Genomic DNA, 26,335 nt, shown 5'->3' on the forward strand with positions numbered 1-26,335 from the left:
TCAGGCTCAGCGGAGGGAGGCTGAGCAGAGAGAGGGGACACTATCTTCCACCTGATGGTTAGGCTCAGCGGAGGGAGGCTGAGCAGAGAGAGGGGACACTATCTTCCACCTGATGGTCAGGCTCAGCAGAGGGAGGCTGAGCAGAGAGAGGGGACACTATCTTCCACCTGATGGTTAGGCTCAGCGGAGGGAGGCTGAGCAGAGAGAGGGGACACTATCTTCCACCTGATGGTCAGGCTCAGCAGAGGGAGGCTGAGCAGAGAGAGGGGACACTATCTTCCACCTGATGGTCAGGCTCAGCAGAGGGAGGCTGAGCAGAGAGAGGGGACACTATCTTCCACCTGATGGTTAGGCTCAGCAGAGGGAGGCTGAGCAGAGAGAGGGGACACTATCTTCCACCTGATGGTCAGGCTCAGCAGAGGGAGGCTGAGCAGAGAAAGGGGACACTATCTTCCACCTGATGGTTAGGCTCAGCAGAGGGAGGCTGAGCAGAGAAAGGGGACACTATCTTCCACCTGATGGTCAGGCTCAGCGGAGGGAGGCTGAGCAGAGAAAGGGGACACTATCTTCCACCTGATGGTCAGGCTCAGCGGAGGGAGGCTGAGCAGAGAGAGGGGACACTATCTTCCACCTGATGGTCAGGCTCAGCAGAGGGAGGCTGAGCAGAGAGAGGGGACACTATCTTCCACCTGATGGTCAGGCTCAGCAGAGGGAGGCTGAGCAGAGAGAGGGGACACTATCTTCCACCTGATGGTCAGGCTCAGCGGAGGGAGGCTGAGCAGAGAGAGGGGACACTATCTTCCACCTGATGGTTAGGCTCAGCGGAGGGAGGCTGAGCAGAGAGAGGGGACACTATCTTCCACCTGATGGTCAGGCTCAGCAGAGGGAGGCTGAGCAGAGAGAGGGGACACTATCTTCCACCTGATGGTTAGGCTCAGCGGAGGGAGGCTGAGCAGAGAGAGGGGACACTATCTTCCACCTGATGGTCAGGCTCAGCAGAGGGAGGCTGAGCAGAGAGAGGGGACACTATCTTCCACCTGATGGTCAGGCTCAGCAGAGGGAGGCTGAGCAGAGAGAGGGGACACTATCTTCCACCTGATGGTCAGGCTCAGCAGAGGGAGGCTGAGCAGAGAGAGGGGACACTATCTTCCACCTGATGGTTAGGCTCAGCAGAGGGAGGCTGAGCAGAGAGAGGGGACACTATCTTCCACCTGATGGTCAGGCTCAGCAGAGGGAGGCTGAGCAGAGAAAGGGGACACTATCTTCCACCTGATGGTTAGGCTCAGCAGAGGGAGGCTGAGCAGAGAAAGGGGGCACTATCTTCCACCTGATGGTCAGGCTCAGCGGAGGGAGGCTGAGCAGAGAAAGGGGACACTATCTTCCACCTGATGGTCAGGCTCAGCGGAGGGAGGCTGAGCAGAGAGAGGGGACACTATCTTCCACCTGATGGTCAGGCTCAGCAGAGGGAGGCTGAGCAGAGAGAGGGGACACTATCTTCCACCTGATGGTCAGGCTCAGCAGAGGGAGGCTGAGCAGAGAGAGGGGACACTATCTTCCACCTGATAGTCAGGCTCAGCGGAGGGAGGCTGAGCAGAGAGAGGGGACACTATCTTCCACCTGATGGTCAGGCTCAGCGAAGGGAGGCTGAGCAGAGAGAGGGGACACTATCTTCCACCTGATGGTCAGGCTCAGCAGAGGGAGGCTGAGCAGAGAGAGGGGACACTATCTTCCACCTGATAGTCAGGCTCAGCGGAGGGAGGCTGAGCAGAGAGAGGGGACACTATCTTCCACCTGATGGTCAAGCTCAGCGGAGGGAGGCTGAGCAGAGAGAGGGGACACTATCTTCCACCTGATGGTCAGGCTCAGCGGAGGGAGGCTGAGCAGACAGAGGGGACACTATCTTCCACCTGATGGTCAGGCTCAGCGGAGGGAGGCTGAGCAGACAGAGGGGACACTATCTTCCACCTGATGGTCAGGCTCAGCAGAGGGAGGCTGAGCAGAGAAAGGGGACACTATCTTCCACCTGATGGTCAGGCTCAGCAGAGGGAGGCTGAGCAGAGAGAGGGGACACTATCTTCCACCTGATGGTCAGGCTCAGCAGAGGGAGGCTGAGCAGAGAGAGGGGACACTATCTTCCACCTGATGGTCAGGCTCAGCAGAGGGAGGCTGAGCAGAGAGAGGGGACACTATCTTCCACCTGATGGTCAGGCTCAGCAAAGGGAGGCTGAGCAGAGAGAGGGGACACTATCTTCCACCTGATGGTCAGGCTCAGCAAAGGGAGGCTGAGCAGAGAGAGGGGACACTATCTTCCACCTGATGGTCAGGCTCAGCGGAGGGAGGCTGAGCAGAGAGAGGGGACACTATCTTCCACCTGATGGCGAAACTCGAAAAGCAGTGCATTATTTCTGCCTCATGCACAAATTCATGTTGTTGTTCCTTTGACCAGAGAAAGTGAAATATTCCTCGGCATTTAAATAGACGAGCCACTAATAATGAAAACACAGGCCTCGATACACTTGGCTACTCATTCATTTCAGCTGCAGTGCTGATTGTAGCGCGAGTGGAAGTAGTGAGAAGCACGTTTTATGATTTTGAAAACAGTGTTGACCGTGTTGAATAAAAACGTAAACATAAAAAAGCAGCTCACTGCTGTATCCTTGTATCTAGTTTTCTGATCATGGTTTTAAAAGTTATGATATATGGAAGCTGCAGGCACAGTGATTTGAGCTACCAGACTGGTCAGCAGTAGACACACTTGATTTACCACTCCAGGTCTGCCGGGTAGACCAAATCAAATGGTTCGAAATGGGAACAGTTTACCCGGCCCGCAGGGCAGCTGAATCAAATGCACCTACCGCCAACAGTGAAACAAGGTGCACAAGGATTTACCGTTGGAGATCGACTAGGAATGCCTTGAAGATCACGATCGACCGGTTGGTGACCACTGCTTCAGCCTATCACAGAGTCCCCTTTCCTCCCCTTCTCTCTCTCTGACAGATGCCTCTGTAAATTGTAAATTGGACCATGTGCACAACAGGAATGTGGCGTCTCCCTCTTCTCTCTGTCAGAGCCCTCATTAGAAAACCATTTAAAACCATTTAAACTCTGTCTAGGCCTGTGTTTATCAGGAGGTGTATGTGTTGTGTGTCAGGTGTGTGTGTCAGGTGTGTGTGTATGTGTGTGGGTCAGTGACTTTGTGTTTGTGTGTGTGTGCGTGCGGGCTTGTGTGTGTGTGTGTGTGTGTGTGTGTGTGTCAGCGACTGTGTGTGTGTGTGTCAGCGGCTGTGTCTGTGTGTGTCTAAAATGTGCTGGGCCTCCTAGCTGGTTCAGTGCTAATATGAGGGCTGATTTATGAAAGCAGTGTTTGTCGTGTTCTGTGATGCTGTTGGTTTTTACCAGGCCTATGGGAGTTTGACCAGGCCTGTTGCCTATGGGAGGATAACTACAGGAGGGTAACAAGCAGGGTTTAGAGAGGAAGCTGGCATGACAGGAAACACCCCAATAAAACACCGGAGTCTGGTGTTGGTCACATTTCACTCTTTGACTGACCACAACATTGGAGGCTGTTCCCCTCCCTCCCCCCTCTCTCTCCCCTCGCTCACCTATCTCTATCTCTCTCTCCCTCTGTCTCCCTCCTTACTCTCTCTATTTGTAAACTTCCCTGTCATAACTCAGCACCAAGCCGTTAAAGCTGCCAGCTCCGCTTTCGAGCCCAGCTCCCCTGGCAGCCATTAATACAGCAACAGCCAGTTAATGGGCTTAACAAGTCAATCACACAGCCTCCATAGATAGCTATCTATGGAGCCTGTTCGCTATCTATGGAGCCTGTCAGCTAACAGCCTCCATAGCATTAGCTATATTAAATGCTGCTGGGTCCCTTCAGGTGACACACTGTAGCGTTCTGGGGTGTTACTGGGACTGTGTTACTGGGACTGTTGACTACTCACAGACTTGTCTGCCTCACCCTCTTTCACACACACACGCATGCACACGCATGACACACACACACACACACACACACACACACACACACACAGAGAGAGACACACACACAGATGAGCAACACTTAAAACATGTATTGTGAAGGGGAGGAGGGTGGAATGAGTGGAGGGGGGGAATGCTGGTACGAGGTCTCTTGACAATGACTTGCTCTTGTAGGTGGTCAGCTCAACACTGTTATGGCCCCCCTCCTACTCCCCCTGGTCCTGTACTCTTTGTCATGTAGTCATGACTGTCCTGATCAGGTCAGGTTACAGGAGACCACAACCCTACAGATTATCTCTCAACCCCAACAGAGAAGGAGAGATCTAGGGGTCTGAAGATGAGGGGGTTTTATGACCCCTCACGCCCCTGGTAAATCTCAGGCCACAAACAAATTCCTTTGTCCTGTTACTATGGAGAACCAACCTCAGAACATTAAACATGAAATAAAGGGACTTTGGAACAATGTTTTCCGTCAGCCACAAAGGTGGTCATGACGATAGATGGAATATGAAAATGTATGTCATTTTTGTTTTGTTATTAAAGGTTAATAGATGACGTTATTACGAAAACATTGTAACGTGAAGAGTTTTCCTAGTATATGTTTGATGTTTATACATTGTACGCTGTATGGAATATATCCAAATCAAAGAGAATGTTTTGGGAATGATGAAATATGAGGTTAGTTATCTAAAATTGGATTTGAGTAAAATCTAGACCTTGCCCTCATAACTTGGTACGCCCAGAGAAATGCCCTAAAGGCGGTTACGCCCACTTCTGACACGAGGGTATAAAACCAGTGAGTAAAGATTTTCCAGAGAAGACTATGTGACCCAAGCTGCAGCCAAGCGCTAAAAAGTCAACGAACCCAGAAAGCAACACAAGTTTGGAGACAAAGAAATATTTTTCTACCCAAGCTACGGATGAGTAGCTGTGTCTAAGCGGGTGAATTCAAGTCAAACCACCTAGCATCCAATCGCAGTGAATCGTGGTATCTAAAAGGGTTCATTCCTATGCTGTGAGCTCTGAGCTACAGAGCTGTCTGTCCTCAGAAGACCCCTTCCAGAGCAAGGGTGAGGGAACAGACTCCTAAGCCAAAAGGACACTGACATCGTGAGGACGACCAGAAAGGTGCGCCGGAGAAGTGCGTCATCGAGCAGCCTGAATAGTCCCCTGAACGGTCTACGCAGAGAATCCCCACGTAATTACATCATTATATTCTAACCCATAAGAGTGGCAGTTTGGGGCAAGGCTAGGGTTAGAATAGCATAGCTGACAAATTCACCCAAATGTATATTTCTCTCGTGTACTTTCTTTTTCCTCTCTCTCTTTGACATCCCCATTTTGGGTAACACGCACCATAGTATGTTGGCCCGTTATACTGAGTTCTAATCAATAGCCTATAACGTGTTTTGTCTATGTGTAAGATTGGTGTGGTACGAACTCATTGGTGAGACCCGGGTCCGTGCAGATTCACGGACTATACGACGTTCAGAACGAGATTGTAGAGGTAACTGGTTAATTAGCGGCTGTTGTAAAATCGATATTCTGATATTCTTTGAGTTAATTTGGAAAATAGAAACTCAATAAAAGCTAGTTTTCCCATGGTGCCCCAGGTTAATGAGTTAATAATTGCTTGATTCAGTTAATCACGCCATTAGAAACATTTAATAATTCGATGAACAACAGTCGTAACATAAACTAATACAACGTCACGACAGTAGGTTACACTTTGTGAATGTAGGTAACTGTGTACCTAAGTGTCTTGGCTGTGTGCTTAGGGTCGCTGTCCTGTTGGAAGGTGAACCTTCACCCCAGTCTGAGGTCCTGAGCAGGTTTTCATTAAGGATCTATTTCCCTCTGTCCTGACTAGTCTCCCAGTCCCTGCCACTGAAAAACATCCCCACAGCATGATGCTGCCACCACCATGCTTCACCTTAGGGATGGAGCCAGGTTTCCTCCAGACGTGACGCTTGGCATTCAGGCCAAAAAGTTCAATCTTGGTTTCATCAGAGCAGAGAATCTTGTTTCTCATGGTCCGAGAGTCCTTTAGGTGCCTTTTGGCAAACTCGGTAGAACTGTGTGTGTGTGGGTAGAACTGAGTGTGTGTAGGTAGAACTGAGTGTGTGTAGGTAGAACTGTATGTGTGTAGGTAGAACTGAGTGTGTGTAGGTATAACTGAGTGTGTAGGTAGAACTGAGTGTGTAGGTAGAACTGAGTATGTAGGTAGAACTGAGTGTGTGTAGGTAGAACTGAGTGTGTAGGTAGAACTGAGTATGTAGGTAGAACTGAGTGTGTAGGTAGAACTGAGTGTGTGTAGGTAGAACTGAGTGTGTAGGTAGAACTGAGTATGTAGGTAGAACTGAGTGTGTAGGTAGAACTGAGTGTGTAGGTAGAACTGAGTGTGTAGGTAGAACTGAGTGTGTAGGTAGAACTGAGTATGTAGGTAGAACTAAGTGTGTAGATAGAACTAAGTGTGTGTATGTAGAACTGAGTATGTAGGTAGAACTGAGTGTGTAGGTAGAATTGAGTGTGTGTAGGTAGAACTGTGTATGTAGGTAGAACTGTGTGTGTAGGTAGAACTGAGTGCGTAGGTAGAACTGTCTGTGCGTAGGTAGAACTGTGTGTGTGTAGGTAGAACTGAGTGTGTGTAGGTAGAACTGTGTATGTAGGTAAAACGGTGTGTGTGTGGGTAGAACTGTGTGCGTAGGTAGAACTGAGTGCGTAGGTAGAACTGTGTTTGTGTAGGTAGAACTGTGTGTGTAGGTAGAACTGAGTGTGCGTAGGTAGAACTGTGTGCGTAGGTAGAACTGTATGTGTAGGTAGAACTGAGTGTGTGTGTGGGTAGAACTGAGTGCGTAGGTAGAACTGAGTGTGTAGGTAGAACTGAGTGTGCGTAGGTAGAACTGTGTGTGTAGGTAGAACTGAGTGTGTATAGGTAGAACTGTGTGTGTAGGTAGAACTGAGTGTGCGTAGGTAGAACTGTGTGTGTAGGTAGAACTGAGTGTGTGTAGGTAGAACTGTGTGTGTAGGTAGAACTGAGTGTGTAGGTAGAACTGAGTGTGTGTAGGTAGAACTGTGTGTGTAGGTAGAACTGTGTGTGTAGGTAGAACTGAGTGTGTGTAGGTAGAACTGTGTATGTAGGTAGAACTGTGTGTGCGTAGGTAGAACTGTGTATGTAGGTAGAACTGTGTTTGTGTAGGTAGAACTGAGTGTGTAGGTAGAACTGAGTGTGTGTAGGTAGAACTGTGTGTGTAGGTAGAACTGAGTGTGTGTAGGTAGAACTGAGTGTGTGTAGGTAAAACAATTTAGCAGAATAATGAAACACAGCTGCTGTTGTAATATCTTGTCACTCTCTCCTTTGTGCCGATAGACCAGCAGCCTGTGTGTTTCAACAGACAGGCAGACAGACATACAAGTAGTTTAAAGTAGCATGTATTTGTTAACAGGGCATGTTAGCTGGTGTGCTGCTCTCTCCCTTTCCACCACAAGCCGAGCCCAGGAAAAGTCCTGTCCGGACATAAAACACTACATTTTAAATAGCTTTTGTCATTAATGCTTTATTAATTGCCTGGGGCAACACTAACCCGACACGGGGTGTTCTAGAAATATCTGACACTTTGAGGTCAGAGCTGTTCCCGCTGTGTTACAGAGTGGCTGTGGTGGTTCAGCGTTCCTCTGTCTGCATCCCAAATGGCACCCCATTCGCTATATAGTGCACTACTTTGGACCAGGACCCATAGGGGCCATTTGGGACACATCCTCTGACTGCTCCTTTGAGAGGATGTCTTTCTTTCTTTGTCTTCAGCCGTTGTTCACATACAGTACAGCACTCCTTTGTCTTTAAAGTAAAGTTTTTATTTAATATAAGCGATAAATGAACTATGAATTTGTAAGTGCTTTAGTTATTCACTGTGTACCATGTCTCTGTTCCTCAGAGTTTGAGCACAGTGTTATTTATAATTCATGGTATATGTTTTATTGTGACGTTTCCTTCTGGGTTGTATACCGATGAACAGGGAATGCATCAGACCCACTGTAGATGCAGAGTATTTTACGCTGAGCAGAGGTTGTTTTATGGACACGCACGCACGCACACGCACACGCACACACACACACAAAGACACACACCTTGACGTCTGAGGTGTCTCTCTGGCAGTGCCTCCAGGAGCGGGTGATGGCTGAGAAGGTCCGGTCTGGATGGTCAAACTTGTTGTTGTTAGCATTCAGGAAGAACGTGGTGAAAGGCTCCTGCAAGAGAAAACATACAGACATTTTACGTTGAGCTAAGGATGTTTCATGGACACACAAACACCATACCAAACCATACTGTCAGTGAACTAGATTTTCTATTGCATGTTCAGAGTGAATAATTTATGCTCCCCTAAGGAGAGCTAATGGCTGAATTCTACTGGTTGTGACAGAGATAAGGGCAATGAGAATCTCTATTGGAACCCTAGATTCGGTAAAGAGGTCAATGGAACGCAGACTGTGGGGGATAGAAGAAGGATGCCAGATTGGTGCACATTTGACAAATCGGATCTAACAAAGTGGATATTTGTCAAATCCGTCACGATTGTCATGTATTGTCACAGGCCCACAATTTGATTACTAAAGTCCGACTTTGGCTGGATAACATATAAACAATAGCCTAAATGTAGAATAATTTTCCTGGGGGGCAATGAGGAGATTCGGGATCTTTCCTCCACGCGTTTCCATGGCATTTCCATTGTTTGGGTTGAGTTCCACCGACCTCTTTATCAATGATGTGTTTCTGTGTCTGTATATCTGATGTTCCTGTGCCAGACTAGCGTGTGTGCGTGCGCCTGTCTGTCTGTCTGTCTGTCTGTCTGTCCTCCCCTACTGTACATTACCCACAATGCCTTAGGGAGTATTAACTAGTGTGCTTCCTGGTAGCCGGGAGCGACGGTGCTAATTTGCTGATACTGTATGTGGTGTTCCCAGTCTGAGATGGAGACAGTGGTCTGATGGAGGGATGTAGGGAGGAGAGGCGGAGAGGAGGGGGAGAGTGGCAGGCAAAGGGAGAACAGGGGGGTGCTACTGACTCCCCATCAAGCTTTCTCCAATTAACGAGCTGCCTAACATATCAGATATGGACAAACCCCAGGAGGGGTAACCCTATATCTCACAATTTAGATTCCACTGGTATTTACTAAACACTAGGTGGTATCAATATGCTTTCAACTGTGTGGACTGTGTGACTCAATATCTAACTAACTTACTGTACTAGCTGCCATTTAGAACATTTTATTTTGGATAAAGAATGACATACGTCTGTCTCCACAAGTCTAAAGTCAGATAGAAAGTGTAGAAATGATAATGAACCTATATATTTGTTTGATCAACCACCCCTTTTCCAGGTACAGGGAACAGGGTATTGGGTGGATGGGGTACAGAGTACCTACTATCCTGAGCAGCCAGAGCAGGGTGGAGTTAGCGGTGGAGTAGTGGGTGTTGTAGTGATATGGGGGTGTCTGGTCCTCTTCCCAGGTCTCATAGCGCTCTGCATAGAACACTGCACGCTTGGGGTTCAACGCTCCGATTGGCTGAGGGAGAAACAGAAGTTACGTACATACAGTAGATAGAGTATGATGTTCAGTATATAACTGATTTTAAAGACTTAGCAGACAGACAGCTCCTAGATCAGGGTTGTCAAACACAAGGCCCCCGAACCAAATGAGACAATTTAATATGGCCCGCCATGTTGTCATGGCAAAAAAAGGCCACAGGAGTTTAGTAAGGCCTGCTATTGATATTACAGTAATTACGTACCTAGTCAATGGATAAAACAAGAAATATATTACTTTACAACCCAAATATTGACCTTTGATAGCATGTTTCAATACTTCCACCATAACACAGGAACAGAAGCCAAGTCAATATTACACTCTGGGTCCCAGACTCTCTGTATAAGGCCGAGACTCATTCTGGGTCCCAAATAGCAACCCATTCCCAATATAGCGCACTACCATTGGGTAATAGGATGCCACTAACTATGTGGGTAATATGATGCCATTTGTGACGCGCCCTACGCCAATATTATGACACTGAGACTCACTCTGGGTCCCAAGCCTTTGCTTTCTCATGTGTTTCTAAGACAATCTAATTAGCCATTAAAATACATGTACTGGAGAATGGTTTCTCTGCCTTCTCAATCACCCTGGCCAACAGGCAGCCATTGAAGGTATATTGGCAGTCATTGTTAATACACTCAGTGCTATTGGTCAGTGGGGGAGGGTGTGTATCCGTGTCTCAGATTGACCACAGGAATCATGGGAAATCTACCCCAACAAAGCCCTTGATTCAGACCAGCTGCAGCTAGTGGAGAGACCAACGACTAAAAATAAAATAACTTTAATATCAAATCATTAAGACTGTGCCGTTACTCCAGTATTCCCGTGACTAGAGTTATGAGAGTGTTACAACACAAAAAGCTGCTTTCCAAATGATATTCAATTCTCTATATAGTGCACTCGTTTTGACCAGAAGGACCTGGACATATAGTACATAGGCTTCCATATGAGATGCAGCCAGACTTTCTCATCATCTTCATTATGTTCCAACAGCCCATAGCTCCCTCTATGTGGCACAGAACACATGGCATTAGTAGGAATGACTAGCGCTCAACTCTCTCACTCCAAACCAACTGGTCACGTCTGGTTTCCTTCTACGTTCCTTTCTTTCCCCTCCAACGTAATGACCGTCCACATCAATGTTAGCACGATGAGAGAGAATAAAAGAGAAGTTTATTGAGATCTGCTGAGATTTACGAGGTGATAATAGGCTGTCATGTGACGTATGGGGCCAGCTGTGATTGGGCTGTGGGCTACAGGAAGTCAGACATGCTGGTAAACATCCAGGAGGAACCAGGCTGGTCTCAGTCATCTTAGCCCAATCATAGCTGCAGCTGGACAGCACAGCCAGATAATAGGACAGACTGGGTTTCAACCCGGTTCTGACAACCAGATAACATGTCCCACAGCTAACACAGTCTCACAGCTAACACGGTCTCACAGCTAGCACGGTCTCACAGCTAACATGGTCTCATTGCTAACATGGTCTCACAGCTAACATGGCTTCACAGCTAACATGGTCTCAATGCTAACGTGGTCTGATAGCTAACGTGGTCTAATAGCTAACGTGGTCTCACAGCTCACGTGGTCTCACAGCTAACGTGGTCTCACAGCTAACGTGGTCTCACAGCTAACATGGCCTCACAGCTAACACGGTCTCACAGCTAACACGGTCTCATAGCTAACATGGTCTCACAGCTAACACGGTCTCATAGCTAACACGGTCTCACAGCTAACACGGTCTCATAGCTAACACGGTCTCACAGCTAACACGGTCTCACAGCTAACACGGTCTCACAGCTAACATGGTCTCATAGCTAACACGGTCTCACAGCTAACACAGTCTCACAGCTAACACGGTCTCACAGCTAACACGGTCTCACAGCTAACATGGTCTCTTAGCTAACATGGTCTCATAACTAACATGGTCTCATAACTAACATGGTCTCACAGCTAACATGGTCTCACAGCTAACATGGTCTCATAGCTAACATGGTCTCACAGATAACATGGTCTCACAGCTAACATGGTCTCATAGCTAACATGGTCTCATAACTAACATGGTCTCATAACTAACATGGTCTCACAACTAACACGGTCTCACAGCTAACATGGTCTCACAGCTAACATGGTCTCATAGCTAACATGGTCTCACAGCTAACATGGTCTCACAGCTAACATGGTCTCATAACTAACATGGTCTCACAGCTAACATGGTCTCATAACTAACATGGTCTCACAGCTAACATGGTCTCATAGCTAACATGGTCTCAGAGCTAACATGGTCTCACAGCTAACATGGTCTCATAACTAACATGGTCTCACAGCTAACATGGTCTCATAGCTAACATGGTCTCACAGCTAACATGGTCTCACAGCTAACATGGTCTCATAGCTAACATGGTCTCACAGCTAACATGGTCTCACAGCTAACGTGGTCTCATAGCTAACATGGTCTCAGAGCTAACGTGGTCTCATAGCTAACATGGTCTCACAGCTAACATGGTCTCATAGCTAACATGGTCTCAGAGCTAACGTGGTCTCATAGCTAACATGGTCTCATAGCTAACATGGTCTCAGAGCTAACATGGTCTCAGAGCTAACGTGGTCTCATAGCTAACATGGTCTCATCGCTAACATGGTCTCAGAGCTAACGTGGTCTCATAGCTAACATGGTCTCATAGCTAACATGGTCTCACAGCTAACGTGGTTTCATAGCTAACATGGTCTCATAGCTAACATGGTCTCAGAGCTAACGTGGTCTCATAGCTAACATGGTCTCATAGCTAACATGGTCTCAGAGCTAACATGGTCTCATAGCTAACATGGTCTCATAGCTAACATGGTCTCAGAGCTAACGTGGTCTCATACCTAACATGGTCTCATAGCTAACATGGTCTCAGAGCTACCGTGGTCTCATAGCTAACATGGTCTCAGAGCTAACGTGGTCTCATAGCTAACATGGTCTCATAGCTAACATGGTCTCACAGCTAACATGGTCTCAGAGCTAACATGGTCTCAGAGCTAACGTGGTCTCATAGCTAACATGGTCTCATAGCTAACATGGTCTCAGAGCTAACGTGGTCTCATAGCTAACATGGTCTCAGAGCTAACATGGTCTCAGAGCTAACATGGTCTCATAGCTTACATGGTCTCATAGCTAACATGGTCTCAGAGCTAACGTGGTCTCATAGCTAACATGGTCTCATAGCTAACATGGTCTCAGAGCTAACGTGGTCTCATAGCTAACATGGTCTCATAGCTAACATGGTCTCAGAGCTAACATGGTCTCATAGCTAACATGGTCTCATAGCTAACATGGTCTCAGAGCTAACGTGGTCTCATAGCTAACATGGTCTCATAGCTAACATGGTCTCAGAGCTACCGTGGTCTCATAGCTAACATGGTCTCACAGCTAACATGGTCTCAGAGCTAACATGGTCTCAGAGCTAACATGGTCTCAGAGCTAACATGGTCTCATAGCTAACATGGTCTCATAGCTAACATGGTCTCAGAGCTAACGTGGTCTCATAGCTAACATGGTCTCATAGCTAACATGGTCTCAGAGCTACCGTGGTCTCATAGCTAACATGGTCTCACAGCTAACATGGTCTCAGAGCTAACATGGTCTCAGAGCTAACGTGGTCTCATAGCTAAGATGGTCTCATAGCTAACATGGTCTCAGAGCTAACGTGGTCTCATAGCTAACATGGTCTCAGAGCTAACATGGTCTCAGAGCTAACATGGTCTCATAGCTTACATGGTCTCATAGCTAACATGGTCTCAGAGCTATCGTGGTCTCATAGCTAGCCAAGAACCCCAAATACGGTCAATATGAATATTTCCACTAAACCCAGCAGCAGGATGGATGTCACATCTTAAGGACAAAACCTCACCGACAAATGGTTAAAAGTAGCAGACGGAAGTCATATCGCCTCTGACCACATAACATCTGCTGTCATTTTCTGTTCATTTCCAGACTATTCTACATGTTAAATCGCCACCGTTCCTCGATACACAGAAGGTGATCTACTGCGCACAGCTAATGTTGGTTATGGTGTGTCTTGTCCATTACATCTTATCGGCTTCCTCTGTCACCCTCACAGACAGCTCTTAGCCTTTAAAAATATATGGGGGGCTTTAGCCTGCTGAACTAGCTCATTAGTAAGACATTAAAAAGCTGTTAACATGGTAGATAGTGTTGGGTCTTAAGTGGCCGGCCATAAGAGCTTTCTAAGCTCTAAGCCTTTCACATGCATGCAGCACCAGCAACCTGGCACCCTATTCCCTATATTTTATGCTGCTTTTGACCAGGGTCCATTTGGGTAACAAAAAATGTTTGGCTAGTTCACGCAAACAAGACAACATCCATTTCTGGCTATACTCTGACCTTCTCTGTTGTTGATGTGCGACAGCTAGCTACCTAGATAACTTCGCTATAGTGTGGTATTTTTTTGATTTCTTGATATAAATACACTTTAAAGCAACCAGGCATGTCAAGTGTGTTGATTGTACTAACAACTAATTTACTTAAGGTTAATTGATGGAACTATCAATGCTAATGTTGGATGCTAATGTTAGCAAGCTAATGTGCTAAAATAGATACTAGGTGGGAGATGGGATATAGGGCCCTGGTCAAAAGTTGTGCACTACAGCACATAGGGAATAGGGTGCCATTTGGGACCCCTTCCATGGCTAGTAGAATAGTGACAACAAACCTTATCCTCAACCATTCCTTTAACACACAGTAATCACCAACTACTTATTATCAGGTGATTATGTAAATACAGGACATGATAAGGAGACAATAAAAACAAGTGCTTTAGACAGCTCTGCATTTAGCTCCTTCTAAGTTCACTCCCATAAATAACACCTGACCTAGTGATACCTACCTCCACCACCAAACAAGACATGATCAAACCTAGCTGCTGGATTATAGGGCTGTCACATGCTACACTAGATAAATCACTCATCACATGTAATTAGGATCATTCTCTGACTGCAGAGAGTAGAGACCCCAAAGTGGAGGATCCAAGAGGAGCGTGTGTGTGTATGTGTGTTTGTGAGTGTGTGAAATGCAGAGAAAGAGAGAGTTCTGCAGTTAGTGTGGTAATATCTAGGCTAACTCCCAAGGAGACACACATACTGCATTTTATATTTCAAAGGAAATTACATCATAGTACAGTGCAGGAGAAGTCAAACTTGTTTTCTCTCTGGGCTTGTCAGAAGAAGCATCTTGAACAGCTACAATCTAGTTCTTCAGAGTTCTTTGTTCGGGTGGTTTCTCTCATGGTATAAGTTTTCTGAAGTTCGGTAGCAGTCTATAAAACACTGATACAGTAAAGGGTGATATGCATGACTAGCACCACTAAATCTCCAGAGTTGTCTATGAGAGTTTGGCTGCACAGCTAGCTAGCTGCATTGCTAACCTTTGCTACGACATAAACAAACCTTTCAGCAAAAACTTTTGTTAACTCTTTCAAAAACATCAATAGGATTTGCCACTAGTAACTAAGCAGATAAGGCAAATTAATGTAACGACCCTTCCCTAGTTATGACCTAGAGACGGGAGAGGGATTATACGGAACAGTACCCCCTCCCCGATGCGCGGCTCCAGCCACAGGACGGCGTCAAAGGCGACGAACTCGGAGATCAGGAGCGGACCGGTCACACCAGCTGAGGCGTAGGAACCTATCACACCAGCTGAGGCATGGGAACCTGTCGAGTCAGCTGGGGCATGGGAACCTGATAGACCGGCTGAGGCAGAGGAGCCTGGCGATCCGGCTGAGGCATGAGAACCTGACGAGCTAGTGGAAGCAGGGGAGCCTGGCGATCCGGCGGAGGCATGAAAGCCTGACGAGCCAGTGGAAGCAGGGGAACCTGGCGATCCGGCAGAGGCATGAGAACCTGACGAGCCAGTGGAAGCAGGGGAACCTGGCGATCCGGCAGAGGCATGAGAACCTGACGAGCTGGCTGAGGCAGGGAAGCCTGGCGATCCGGCAGAGGCATGAGAACCTGACGAGCTGGCTGAGGCAGGGGAGCCTGGCGATCCGGCAGAGGCATGAAAGCCCGATGAGCCCACTGAGCCACCAATACCTATGTAAGAATGCTGTTCATTGACTACAGCTCAGCATTCAACACCATAGCACCATAGTACCCTCCAAGCTCACCATTAAGCTTGAGACCCTGAGTCTCAACCCCGCCCTGTGCAATTGATTCCTGGACTTCCTGACGGGCTGCCCAGCTTTTCTTAAATATAAAGATACCGATACCGTACCGTGGCCCACAAACTGTGATACATACCGAACCGTGGGCCCACTGTACCGTTGCATCCTTACTGCCTACATACAGACTTGAAATCATTGGCTACTTTAATAAATGGAACACTAGTCACTTTAATAATGCTACTTTAATAATGTTTACATATCTTGCATTACTTATCTCATATGTATATACTGTATTCTATACCATCTATTGCATCTTAGCCTATGCTGCTCTGACATTGCTAATCCATATATTTATATGTTCTTATTCCAATCCTTACTTAGATTTGTGTGTATTAAGTATTTGTTGTGGAATTGTTAGATATTACTTGTTAGATATTGCTACACTGTTGGAACTAGAAGCACAAACATTTCGCTACACTCATAATAACATCTGCTAACCATGTGTACATGACCAATACAATTTGATTTTAAATAAATGTTTTGCCTCATCAATATACACACAATGCCCCATAATGATAAAGTAAAAACAGGTTTTTAGAAATGTTTGCAAATGTATTAAAAATGTAAAACAGAAATACCTTATTTACATAAGTATTCAGACCCTTTGCTATGAGACTCGAAATTGAGCTCAGGTGCATCCTGTTTCCATTGATCATCCTTGAGATGTTTCTACAACTTGATTGGAGTCCACCTGTGGTAAATTCAATTCATTGGACATGATTTGGAAAGGCACACACCTGTCTATATAAGGTCCCAAAGTTGACAGTGCATGTCAGAGCAAAAACCAAGCCATGAGGTCGAAGGAATTGGCCGTAGAGCTCTGAGACAGGGTTGTGTCGAGGCACAGATCTGGGGAAGGGTACCAAAAAATTTGGGAACACAGTGGCCTCCATCATTCTTAAATGGAAGAAGTTTGGAACCACCAATACTCTTCTTAGAGCTGGCAGCCTGGCCAAACTGAGGAATCGGGTGAGAAAGGCCTTGGTCAGGGACATGACTAAGAACCCGATGGTCACTCTGACAGAGTTCCTCTGTGGGGATTGGAGAACCTTCCAGAAGGACAACCATCTCTGCTGCATCCACCAATCAGGCCTTTATGGTAGAGTGGCCAGACGGAAGCCACCTCTCAGTAAAAAACACATGACAGCAGTTTGCCAAAAGGCACCTAAAGGACTCAGACCATGAGAAACAAGATTTTCTGGTCTGATGAAACCAAGATTGAACTCTTCTGCCTGAATACCAAGCATCACGTCTGGAGGAAACCTGGAGCAAATTTCAAAAAACCTGGAGCAAATTCCTAAAAACCTGTTTTCACTTTGTCATTATGGGGTATTATGTTTAGATTGCTGAGGCAAACAATTAATTTAATACATTTTAGAATAAGGCTGTAACGTAACAAAATGTGGAAAAGTCAAGGGGTCTGAATACTTTCTGAAGGCACTGTATATATGCACACATATGTGCACACTAGAGTCCTGTGTGGCTCAGTTGATAGAGCATGGTGCTTGCAATGCCAGAGTTGTGGGTTTGATTCCCACCAGTATAAAAAAAAGTCTGCTAAATGACCCAAATGTAAATATAATTTCTCTTCCAAGTGAGCTAGCTTTGGAGCCATCGAAAACGTGAAGGGCCCTGGTTCATAAGGCCGCGGGTCCGAAGACCAGTATGGACAAGCTCCCTCTCCATTTCAGAACAGTAGCTAGGAGGTAAAGTAGATCAGGTACATATGTCTGCTGTCACTTCACAGCTTTGGCTGTTTCTCCCTGAGATAAGTTTTGACAGAGTCACTTCCTATCAGAAACATACAAAAACAGGTAGAACAACAGCCATGATAAACCTCTAGATTGTTAAGCAGAACACGCTCAGTATGCCTTCATATAGGATTATCAGCGTTTCCACTCCATCAACTAACAGCTATGAGGAGATGAGCTTCCCTTTCCCATCATCCACCTGTCAGTCACCAGGAAATAATCATTAAAACCTAATGAACCGCTCCACCACACCACTGTACCGCTGACATGGAGGGTGTGTGTGTATGGTTGGGTGTGTTTGTGTGTCTCCCTGTGATCTGACAGTAGGAATGCGCCACTGTGGCCCTGAGGCAGAGAACACTCTGTTCAGTTGGATTTAACACGGATGACTGGCTGGCTGATCAGCAGGTAAATTTCAGGTGTGTGAGAGGATTAAGTGGCGTATCATCCAGGAGCTAAAGGACATTTAGCCTGCTGGTACTGGCACCCACTTCCTGATTGGTAGTCACGTGACCCCATGGTGTGAGCAGCTGAGTCAGAGGACAAAATATCACAGGATCATTGCTTCCCAAATGGAACCGTATTCCCTACATAGTGCACTACTTTTGACCAGCACCCTATAGGGCTCTGGTCAAAAGTAGAGCACTATATAGGAAATAGGGTGCCATTTGGGATGCACAGATGTTTTAGTGGTTTGGTGGTTTTACATGACTCCGTTCAGAACACTTACAGTCTCTCTCTCTCCGAGTTCCTCCCTATTTCCTCTCTCCCCTGCTCTTTGTCTAATCTGATTATATGTGTGAGAACTCAAGCCCCTTCATTCCAGTTCAATTCGCTTTCTGGTACATCTGGAGGTAGGAACCCTGGGGTTGGAGGTGTGTGTGAGCCCTGGGGTTCCAAGGACAATTGTCAGGAGAGAGAGGCCTGTGAACTCAAGGTAATGAAGGCAGCTCAGCCTGTAAACAGCATGGGAGGATGTCACTGGAATACATTACAATACATAACTGTCTCCACAGGCCAGAGGGCTCTCTCTCTCACACATGCACACACACACCTGGCTGTGTACAGACTGAATCTGCCACAGGGTTACATTAGCTAAAACGACAGCAGGAAGACACAGGAAAGGTGTGTGTCTTACAGTAGACCTGCTGCCAGAGTGAACACTGGATCACCAACAGGGCTGAGTAGAAATATTCACACAGTGACTTTCTAGACTGGCTGCTGGGTGAAACTGCTATGAACCAGGTGGAGAGGTGGAGACCCTTATAGACATCTGTTAGGAGGGAAGTGTATTCACTGACATCAGTACACATACCTACCAGGGTGCTTTAGTTGGAGTTATTTCTTGTTTTCATCGTGAGTTCAGCACCCTCGCTCATTTCCATACCCTCCTTCCCCCCTTCCTGCTTTTCCTTCCCTCCCTGCCTACCTAATTGTCCCTCTGCTTCCTCCCTTGCAAACACTTGTCTGGGATCTGAGGTGAAAATGTATATTTTCAAATTTGTGAAAACGGAGCTCAGAGAGAGTCAGGGAGTCGGCACTTTGAGGAAGAGCGGGAACCGGGGAAGGAGGGTGTGACAGAGTGAGAGAGAAGGAAAGCTCAGACAGGAATGCGATTGTTTTCAGGTCAGTGAGTCTGTGAGTTGACAGAGCGAGAGAGAGCGAGAGAGAGCGAGAGAGCGCTGCTAGGAAGTTAAACAGGGACAGAAGCCCTCATCATACAGACACTTAAAACTCTCCTACTGTTGATAGTTGAGGACAGTACCATGCCAAACAGAGCAAAGACACTAGAACATTCAGTTTATATGCTGAGGTGATACAGTACCAAACAGAGCGGAGACACTTAGGATGTTAAACTATCAGCTCCTTCTCTACATTCCAGCGCTGGGTTCAGACTGAGCACATGATGTCTGCATTATGATGTCTGCATTATTTCCCAGTCAAGATGGCTTTCTCTTCCAGCCTGCATGGGCCTTAATATGGAAATCCCCCTGCCGACTGAGACCCTCACCCCTCCTGTCCTTACCCCTCCTCCCCAATTTCCCCCATCGTTCCTCTCCTTCCCCCTCTCCTCCAGTCCTACAGGGTGTATAACAGAATGACAGTACCTTGGAGAGATCTCTGAAGTTGCCCGGCAGGGTGAGGTCCAGCTCCTCGGACTCATAGTTGGTGAGAACCCAGGGAAACACCGGGTACTGGTTCAGATCATTGTAGGTCCTCCCTACAGACCGACAGACAGACAGAGAGAGAGAGACAGACAGAGATCTGTTAGAGAAGTTCTGTGAGCGGAAAGAGGAGGGGATGAGGTGGGGCGTGGGAGGATGTATGAGGGGGAGAACTGCAGGGCGCATGGGGAGAACTGCGGGGTACACACAAGGCTTAGGTTACTTTGGGGACCCAGCATGCAACATTCCAGTAGAGCATTCCATCAGACTCCTCTCAGGCCAGCTTCCTGTTTCTGACAGACTAACTTCCTGTCTGGGAGGGTGACACCACCGCTAAAATAGTCCTCACTCTGCTCTCTGTGGGGAGGCATTAGTATGGGAGCAGTGTGTGTGTGTGTGTGTGTGTGTGTGTGTGTGTGTGTATGTGTGTATGTGTGTGTGTGTGTGTGTGTGTGTGTGTGTGTGTGTGTGTGTGTGTGTGTGTGTGTGTGTTTGCCTCTGACCCTATTACGGGGGCTGAGTCACTGTGTGCTCTCCCATGTGCTCTCCCATGCCGTCCCTAAGAGGGGTGCATCAGGTCGTGCCAGGCCTTTTTCGCTAAACTCGACTTGAGGAGGTTGAGTCACTGACTTTATCTTCTTGTTCGGTCTTGCGCCCCCCTCGGGCTCGTGTGGTGGGGGAGATCTTCGTGGGCTATACTCTGCCTTGTCTCAGGGCAGTAGCAGTGCGTGGGTAAAATCACTGGTGAAGCCAAGCCAGGGAAAAAATGCCATAATACAACCTATGTGCTGTGATAATTGCATTGTTTGCTCTATAACCTGTTAGTTCATATGCCTTGACACTGTGATATATAAGCCTAAAGGCAGAGACAATAAAAATACACAGTGGCAGAATAAATTCATCACAAAACCAGAGAGCAACATCTGTCCGACATTTTTGGACTACTAAACAACTATTGATGTAGAACACCGGAAAGTTAGACCAGGAGCTGCCGCCACTATTTCAGCACATCATCAAAACACCTATGCTTAGTCTCAGCTCGCTGGTCACCATAGCAGCACCCACCTGTAGCACGCGCTACAGCAGGTATATCTCTCTGGTCACCCCCAAAATCAATTCCTTCTTTGGCCGCCTCTCCTTCCAGTTCTCTGCTGCCAATGACTGGAACGAACTACAAAAATCTCTAAAACTGGAAACACTTATCTCCCTCACTAGCTTTTAGCACCAGCTGTCAGAGCAGCTCACAGATTACTGCACCTGTACGTAGCCCATCTATAATTTAGCCCAAACAACTACCTCTTCCCCTACTGTATATATTTATTTTGCTCCTTTGCACCCCATTATTTCTATCTCTACTTTGCACATTCTTCCACTGCAAATCTACCATTCCAGTGTTTTACTTGCTATATTGTATTTACTTTGCCACCATGGCCTTTCTTTGCTACCTCCCTTATCTCACCTCATTTGCTCACATTGTATATAAACTTATTTTTCTACTGTATTATTGACTGTATGTTTGTTTTACTCCATGTGTAACTCTGTGTTGTTGTATGTGTAGAACTGCTTTGCTTTATCTTGGCCAGGTCGCAATTGTAAATGAGAACTTGTTCTCAACTAGCCTACCTGGTTAAATAAAGGGGAAATAAAACATTTAAAAAAGAATACAGTGACAACTAAAAGGTCCAATCAACCTAAGCAAAATATAATGTGTATGTCCATGGTACTGATTTGTGTATGAGTGTGTGTGTGTGTGTATGAGTGTGTGTGTGTGTGTGTGTGTGTGTATGAGTGTGTGTGTGTATGAGTGTGTTGACTCACCCTACTTGTAGAAAAACGCTAATGCCATCCTCCTCTCTTTCATGTTTCTGAAATGGTCTATGACTCTGTCATACAGTACACACTTTTAGTTTTTGTTGTCCTAGGCTACTTGCTTGCTAGCCTAACTTCCTTTCATGGGCAACGATTAACCAGCTAGTTAACATTAGCCTTCTACATCTAGCTACATATTGAACTTCCATCCTCTCAGGCCAGGGGCACAATGTATGAATTTGTGGTTGAGTCAGAATCGCCATTATAATCATTGGCCAGTATGGAGAATTAAGTAAAACCAAGTCCAAATCCCCATCTCCGTTCATGGCTAATTTAAGAAAGGGCACATTTTTGCTAGCTATCTAGCCACGGGTGGACAATAACACGGTGAGATGCTACAATTACATATTTTTCTGTCAATGACTTTTGGCTGTATGCGATGTGATTGGTCTGAAGCCAAATCCAAACTGGCTTCCCTTGACACTTTTTTTTGGTGCACCAGGATCATTCACAGTTGAGCTCACTCAGTTTAGCTCAACGGTGATTGGCTATTTTTATCAAGGAAGGCCAAATCCTTGGTGGCTTCCCTTGCATTCAATGCTACAGGCGGCAACAATATCCTACTCTTTTTGACAAGACAGCATCAGATAGATGGGTTACACATACAGAGACAGAGAGGCGCTGAGAGACGATATATCAATTATTATTTATTTATTTGGTCAATGTTTTGGGGAAGCCTAGCTTCCCTTGGCATCCATGAAGACATGCCACTGTTTCAGGGTAGTAAGTTGGTGGTTTGTTGATATCCTTCTGGTGGTGTGGGGGCTGTCATTTGACAAATGGGTGGGGCTATATCCTGCCTGGTTGGCCATGTCAGGGGGTATCGTCGGACGGGGCACACAGTGTCCCCTGACCCTCACTGTCTCAGTCCCCAGTAGCTATGCTGAAATAGTCTATGTACCGGGGGGCTAGGGTCAGTCTGTCCTATCTGGTGTAATTCTCCTGTCTTATCTGGTGTACTGTGTGATCTTAAGTATGCTCCCTCTAATTCTCCCATCTCTCTCTCTCCCCTCCCGGAGGACCTGTGCCTTAAGACCATGCTTCAGTACTACCTGTCTCCAGTCCACCTGGTTGTGCTGCTGATCCAGTTTCTGCTGTTCTGCCTGCGGCTATGGAACCCTGACCTGTTCACCGGACCTGCTACCTTATCCTGAACCTACTGTTTCGACCCCCTCTATCCCTCTCGCTCTATCTACCGCACCTGCTGTCTCGACCTCTGAATGCTTGGCTATGAAAAGCCAACTGACATTTACTCCTGAGGTGCTGACCTGTTGCACCTTCTATAACCAATGTGATTATTATTTGACCCTGTTGGTCACCTATCAACATTTGAACATCTTGAAGAACAATCTAGCCTTAATGGCCATGTACTCTTATAATTTCCACCGGCACAGCCAGAAGAGGACTGGCCACCCCTCAGAGCCTGGTTCCTCTCTATGTTTCTTCCTAGGTTCCTGCCTTTCTAGGGGGTTTTTACTAGCCACCGTGCTCTTTGGGGTTTTAGTCTGGGTTTCAGCACTTTGTGACATCAGCTGATGTAATAAGGGCATTATAAATCAATGGGATTGATGATTGATTGACTGTGTGTCTGTGTGTTGGTGTGCTCTTCCTTTCTCTGCATGACCCTGATGAGTATATTAGGCCAGTCTGGTGTTGGGGTTCAACGTTTCTTATACAGAAGCAAACCAAATGAAACGGGGAGGGACCTACCTGAATTTGACTAATAGAAACTCTCGTTTTGCTCGGTTTGCGTCTGTTTGTTTTGTAAATGGTCTCCGTAATGAAAACGTCCATGGTTAGGAGCAAAGGGTGTATGTGTGTGTGTGTGTGTGTGTGTGTGTGTGTGTGTGTGTGTGTGTGTGTGTGTGTGTGTGTGTGTGTGTGTGTGGTGTGTATGTGTAGTGTGTACATGTAGTGTGTGTAGTGTGTACATGTAGTGTGTGTAGCGTGTATGTGTAGTGTGTATATGTTGTGTGTATATGTAGTGTGTATATGTAGTGTGTGTATGTAGTGTGTGTGTACATGTAGTATGTGTATGTAGTGTGTGTATATGTTGTGTGTGTGTACTGTGTATATGTAGTGTGTGTAGTGCGAATATGTAGTATGTGTGTGTAGTGTGTATATGTATTGTGTATATGTACTGTGTATGTGTATATGTAGTATGTGTAGTGTGTATATGTAGTATGTGCAGTGTGTATATGTAGTGTGTGCAGTGTGTATATGTAGTGTGTGCAGTGTGTATATGTATTCTGTGTTATATATGTAATTACAGAGATATAGAACTGTTCTCCTGGTCACCGTGTTGTCGTTGAACACGCCTGATGTGACACCGCCAGGCTAACCTCCTGATTGGACAGCCGTTGGAGGTTACCATGGATACCTCAGTCATGGCGGTGCCAACATGCAGCTGTACTGAGGGTTGCCAGATGTGAGAGCTTAGTTTTCCTCTTCAGGAAAATGGTTTTGATGGTTTTCAGATGGAACCCTAACTCAGCCATGAGAACCACGAGGAGCTCCTCAACCGTCCAAGTCGCCACAAGTCCTCTCTAATTTCACACTGCTATGGACTGGTCCAATCAGAAGACACTGCTATGGGCTGTCCAATAAGTAAGCACTGTTATGGGCTGGTCCAATCAGAAAACACTAATATGAGCTGGGCCAATCAGAGAACAGAACTATGGGTGTGATGGTGTGATATCAACAACTGATTATAGAGCAGTATTACACACTAGCAGAAAACCCACAACAGCCAGTCAAACAGGAGATAGGAGACCACCCTTCAACCTCCCACTCTCCCAGCATCCTAGCCTCCCATCCTCCCAGCCTCCCAGCCCCCTAGCCCCCCAACCTTCCAGCCCCCAGCTCCCAAGCCTCCCATCCTCCTAGCACCCTAGCCACCCAGCCCCCTAACCTCCCATCCTCTGAGCCCCCTAGCCTCCCAGACCCCTAGCCTCCCATCTTCCCATCCTCACTGCCCCTAGCCTCCCAACCTCCCCCAACCCTCTATCCTCCCAGACCTCTAGCCTCCCAGACCCCTAGCCTCCCAACCTTCCATCCCCCCAGCTCCCTAACCTCTCATCCTCTGATCCCTCTAGCCTTCCATCCTCCCAGCCCCCTAAACTCCCAGCCACCTAGCCTCCTATCCTCCCAACCCCCTAGCCTCTCTGCAATGTTCTGCTCTTTCACCAAACTACCAGCCTCCGATAGCTTCTCAAACTTCTAGCTTCCCTGCACTACAATGTTCTGATCTGTCCCCAACCTCTCGGCTCTTACTTCCTCTGACAGAAACATGTCATACCCAAATGATAATGTATGATTAGGACACAGTAGTTCCCACAGCAAATAAGATGGCTGCTGAGTGTTTAATGTAGTTTAATCTAAGCCCCAAACCTCCCGTCCTCCCAGCCCCTCAACCTCCCAGCCCCCTAGCTACCCATCCTCCCTGCCCCCTAACCTCCCAGCCTCCCAACAGTCCAGCCCCCTAGCCTCCCAGCCCCCTAGCCTCCCATCTTCCCTGCCCCCGAGCCTCCCCATCCTTCTAGCCCCTAGCCACCCACCCCCTAGCCTCCCAGCCCCATCCCAGCCTCCCATCTTCCCAGCCCCCTAACCTCCCATCCTCCCATCCTCCCAGCCCCATCCCATCCTCCCAGCCCCATCCCAGCGTCCCATCTTACCAGCCCCCTAGCCTCCCATCCTCCCAGCCCCCTAGCCTCCCAGCCCCCTAGACTCCCATCCTCCCAGCCCCTAGCCTCCCAGCCCCCTAGCCTCCCATCCTCCCAGCCCTAAAAGACTCCCAGCCCCCTAGCCTCCCATCCTCCAAGCCCCCTAGCCACCTACCCCCTAGCCTCCCAGCCCCATCCCAGCCTCCCATCTTCCCAGCCCCCTAGCCTCCCATCCTCCCAGCCCCCTAGCCTCCCAGCCCCATCCCAGCCTCCCATCCTTCCAGCCCCCTAGCCTCCCAGCCCCATCCCAGCCTCCCATCTTACCAGCCCCCTAGCCTCCCATCTTACCAGCCCCCTAGCCTACCATCCTCCCAGCCCCCTAGCCTCCCATCCTCCCAGCCCCCTAGCCTCCCATCCTCCCAGCCCCCTAGCCTCCCAGCCCCCTAGCCTCACATCCTCCCAGCTCCCTAGCCTCCCATCCTCCCAGCCCCCTAGCCTCCCATCCTCCAAGCCCCTAGCCACCCACCCCCTAGCCTCCCAGCCCCATCCCAGCCTCCCATCTTCCCAGCCCCCTAGCCTCCCATCCTCCCAGCCCCCAGCCCCCTAGCCTCCCAGCCCCATCCCAGCCTCCCATCCTTCCAGCCCCCTAGCCTCCCAGCCCCATCCCAGCCTCCCATCTTACCAGCCCCCTAGCCTCCCATCTTACCAGCCCCCTAGCCTACCATCCTCCCAGCCCCCTAGCCTCCCATCCTCCCAGCCCCCTAGCCTCCCATCCTCCCAGCCCCCTAGCCTCCCAGCCCCCTAGCCTCACATCCTCCCAGCTCCCTAGCCTCCCATCCTCCCAGCCCCCTAGCCTCCCATCCTCCAAGCCCCTAGCCACCCACCCCCTAGCCTCCCAGCCCCATCCCAGCCTCCCATCTTCCCAGCCTCCTAGCCTCCCATCCTCCCAGCCCCCAGCCCCCTAGCCTCCCAGCCCAATCCCAGCCTCCCATCCTTCCAGCCCCCTAGCCTCCCAGCCCCAACCCAGCCTCCCATCTTACCAGCCCCCTAGCCTCCCATCTTACCAGCCCCCTAGCCTCCCATCCT

At 47.9% G+C, this 26,335-nt stretch overlaps 1 protein-coding gene across 3 annotated transcripts in view; it reads right to left on the reverse strand.

Annotated features, from left to right (window-relative positions):
• LOC110503343 (neurobeachin) overlaps window positions 1–26,335 on the reverse strand; it is a 329,781-nt gene that overhangs the window by 41,786 nt on the left and 261,660 nt on the right. For all 3 annotated transcript variants that reach the window (XM_036961703.2, XM_036961702.2, XM_036961699.2), the window contains 3 exons: window positions 19,662–19,774; window positions 9,408–9,548; window positions 8,113–8,232 (listed from right to left, as the gene is read on the reverse strand). In XM_036961703.2, the coding sequence (XP_036817598.1) occupies window positions 8,113–8,232; window positions 9,408–9,548; window positions 19,662–19,774 (374 nt within the window). The remainder of the gene's footprint in view (window positions 1–8,112; window positions 8,233–9,407; window positions 9,549–19,661; window positions 19,775–26,335) is intronic.

The sequence above is a fragment of the Oncorhynchus mykiss genome, chromosome 24 (genome assembly GCF_057628025.1).
Source record: "Oncorhynchus mykiss isolate SJ-2025 chromosome 24, ASM5762802v1, whole genome shotgun sequence".
NCBI lineage: Eukaryota > Metazoa > Chordata > Actinopteri > Salmoniformes > Salmonidae > Oncorhynchus > Oncorhynchus mykiss.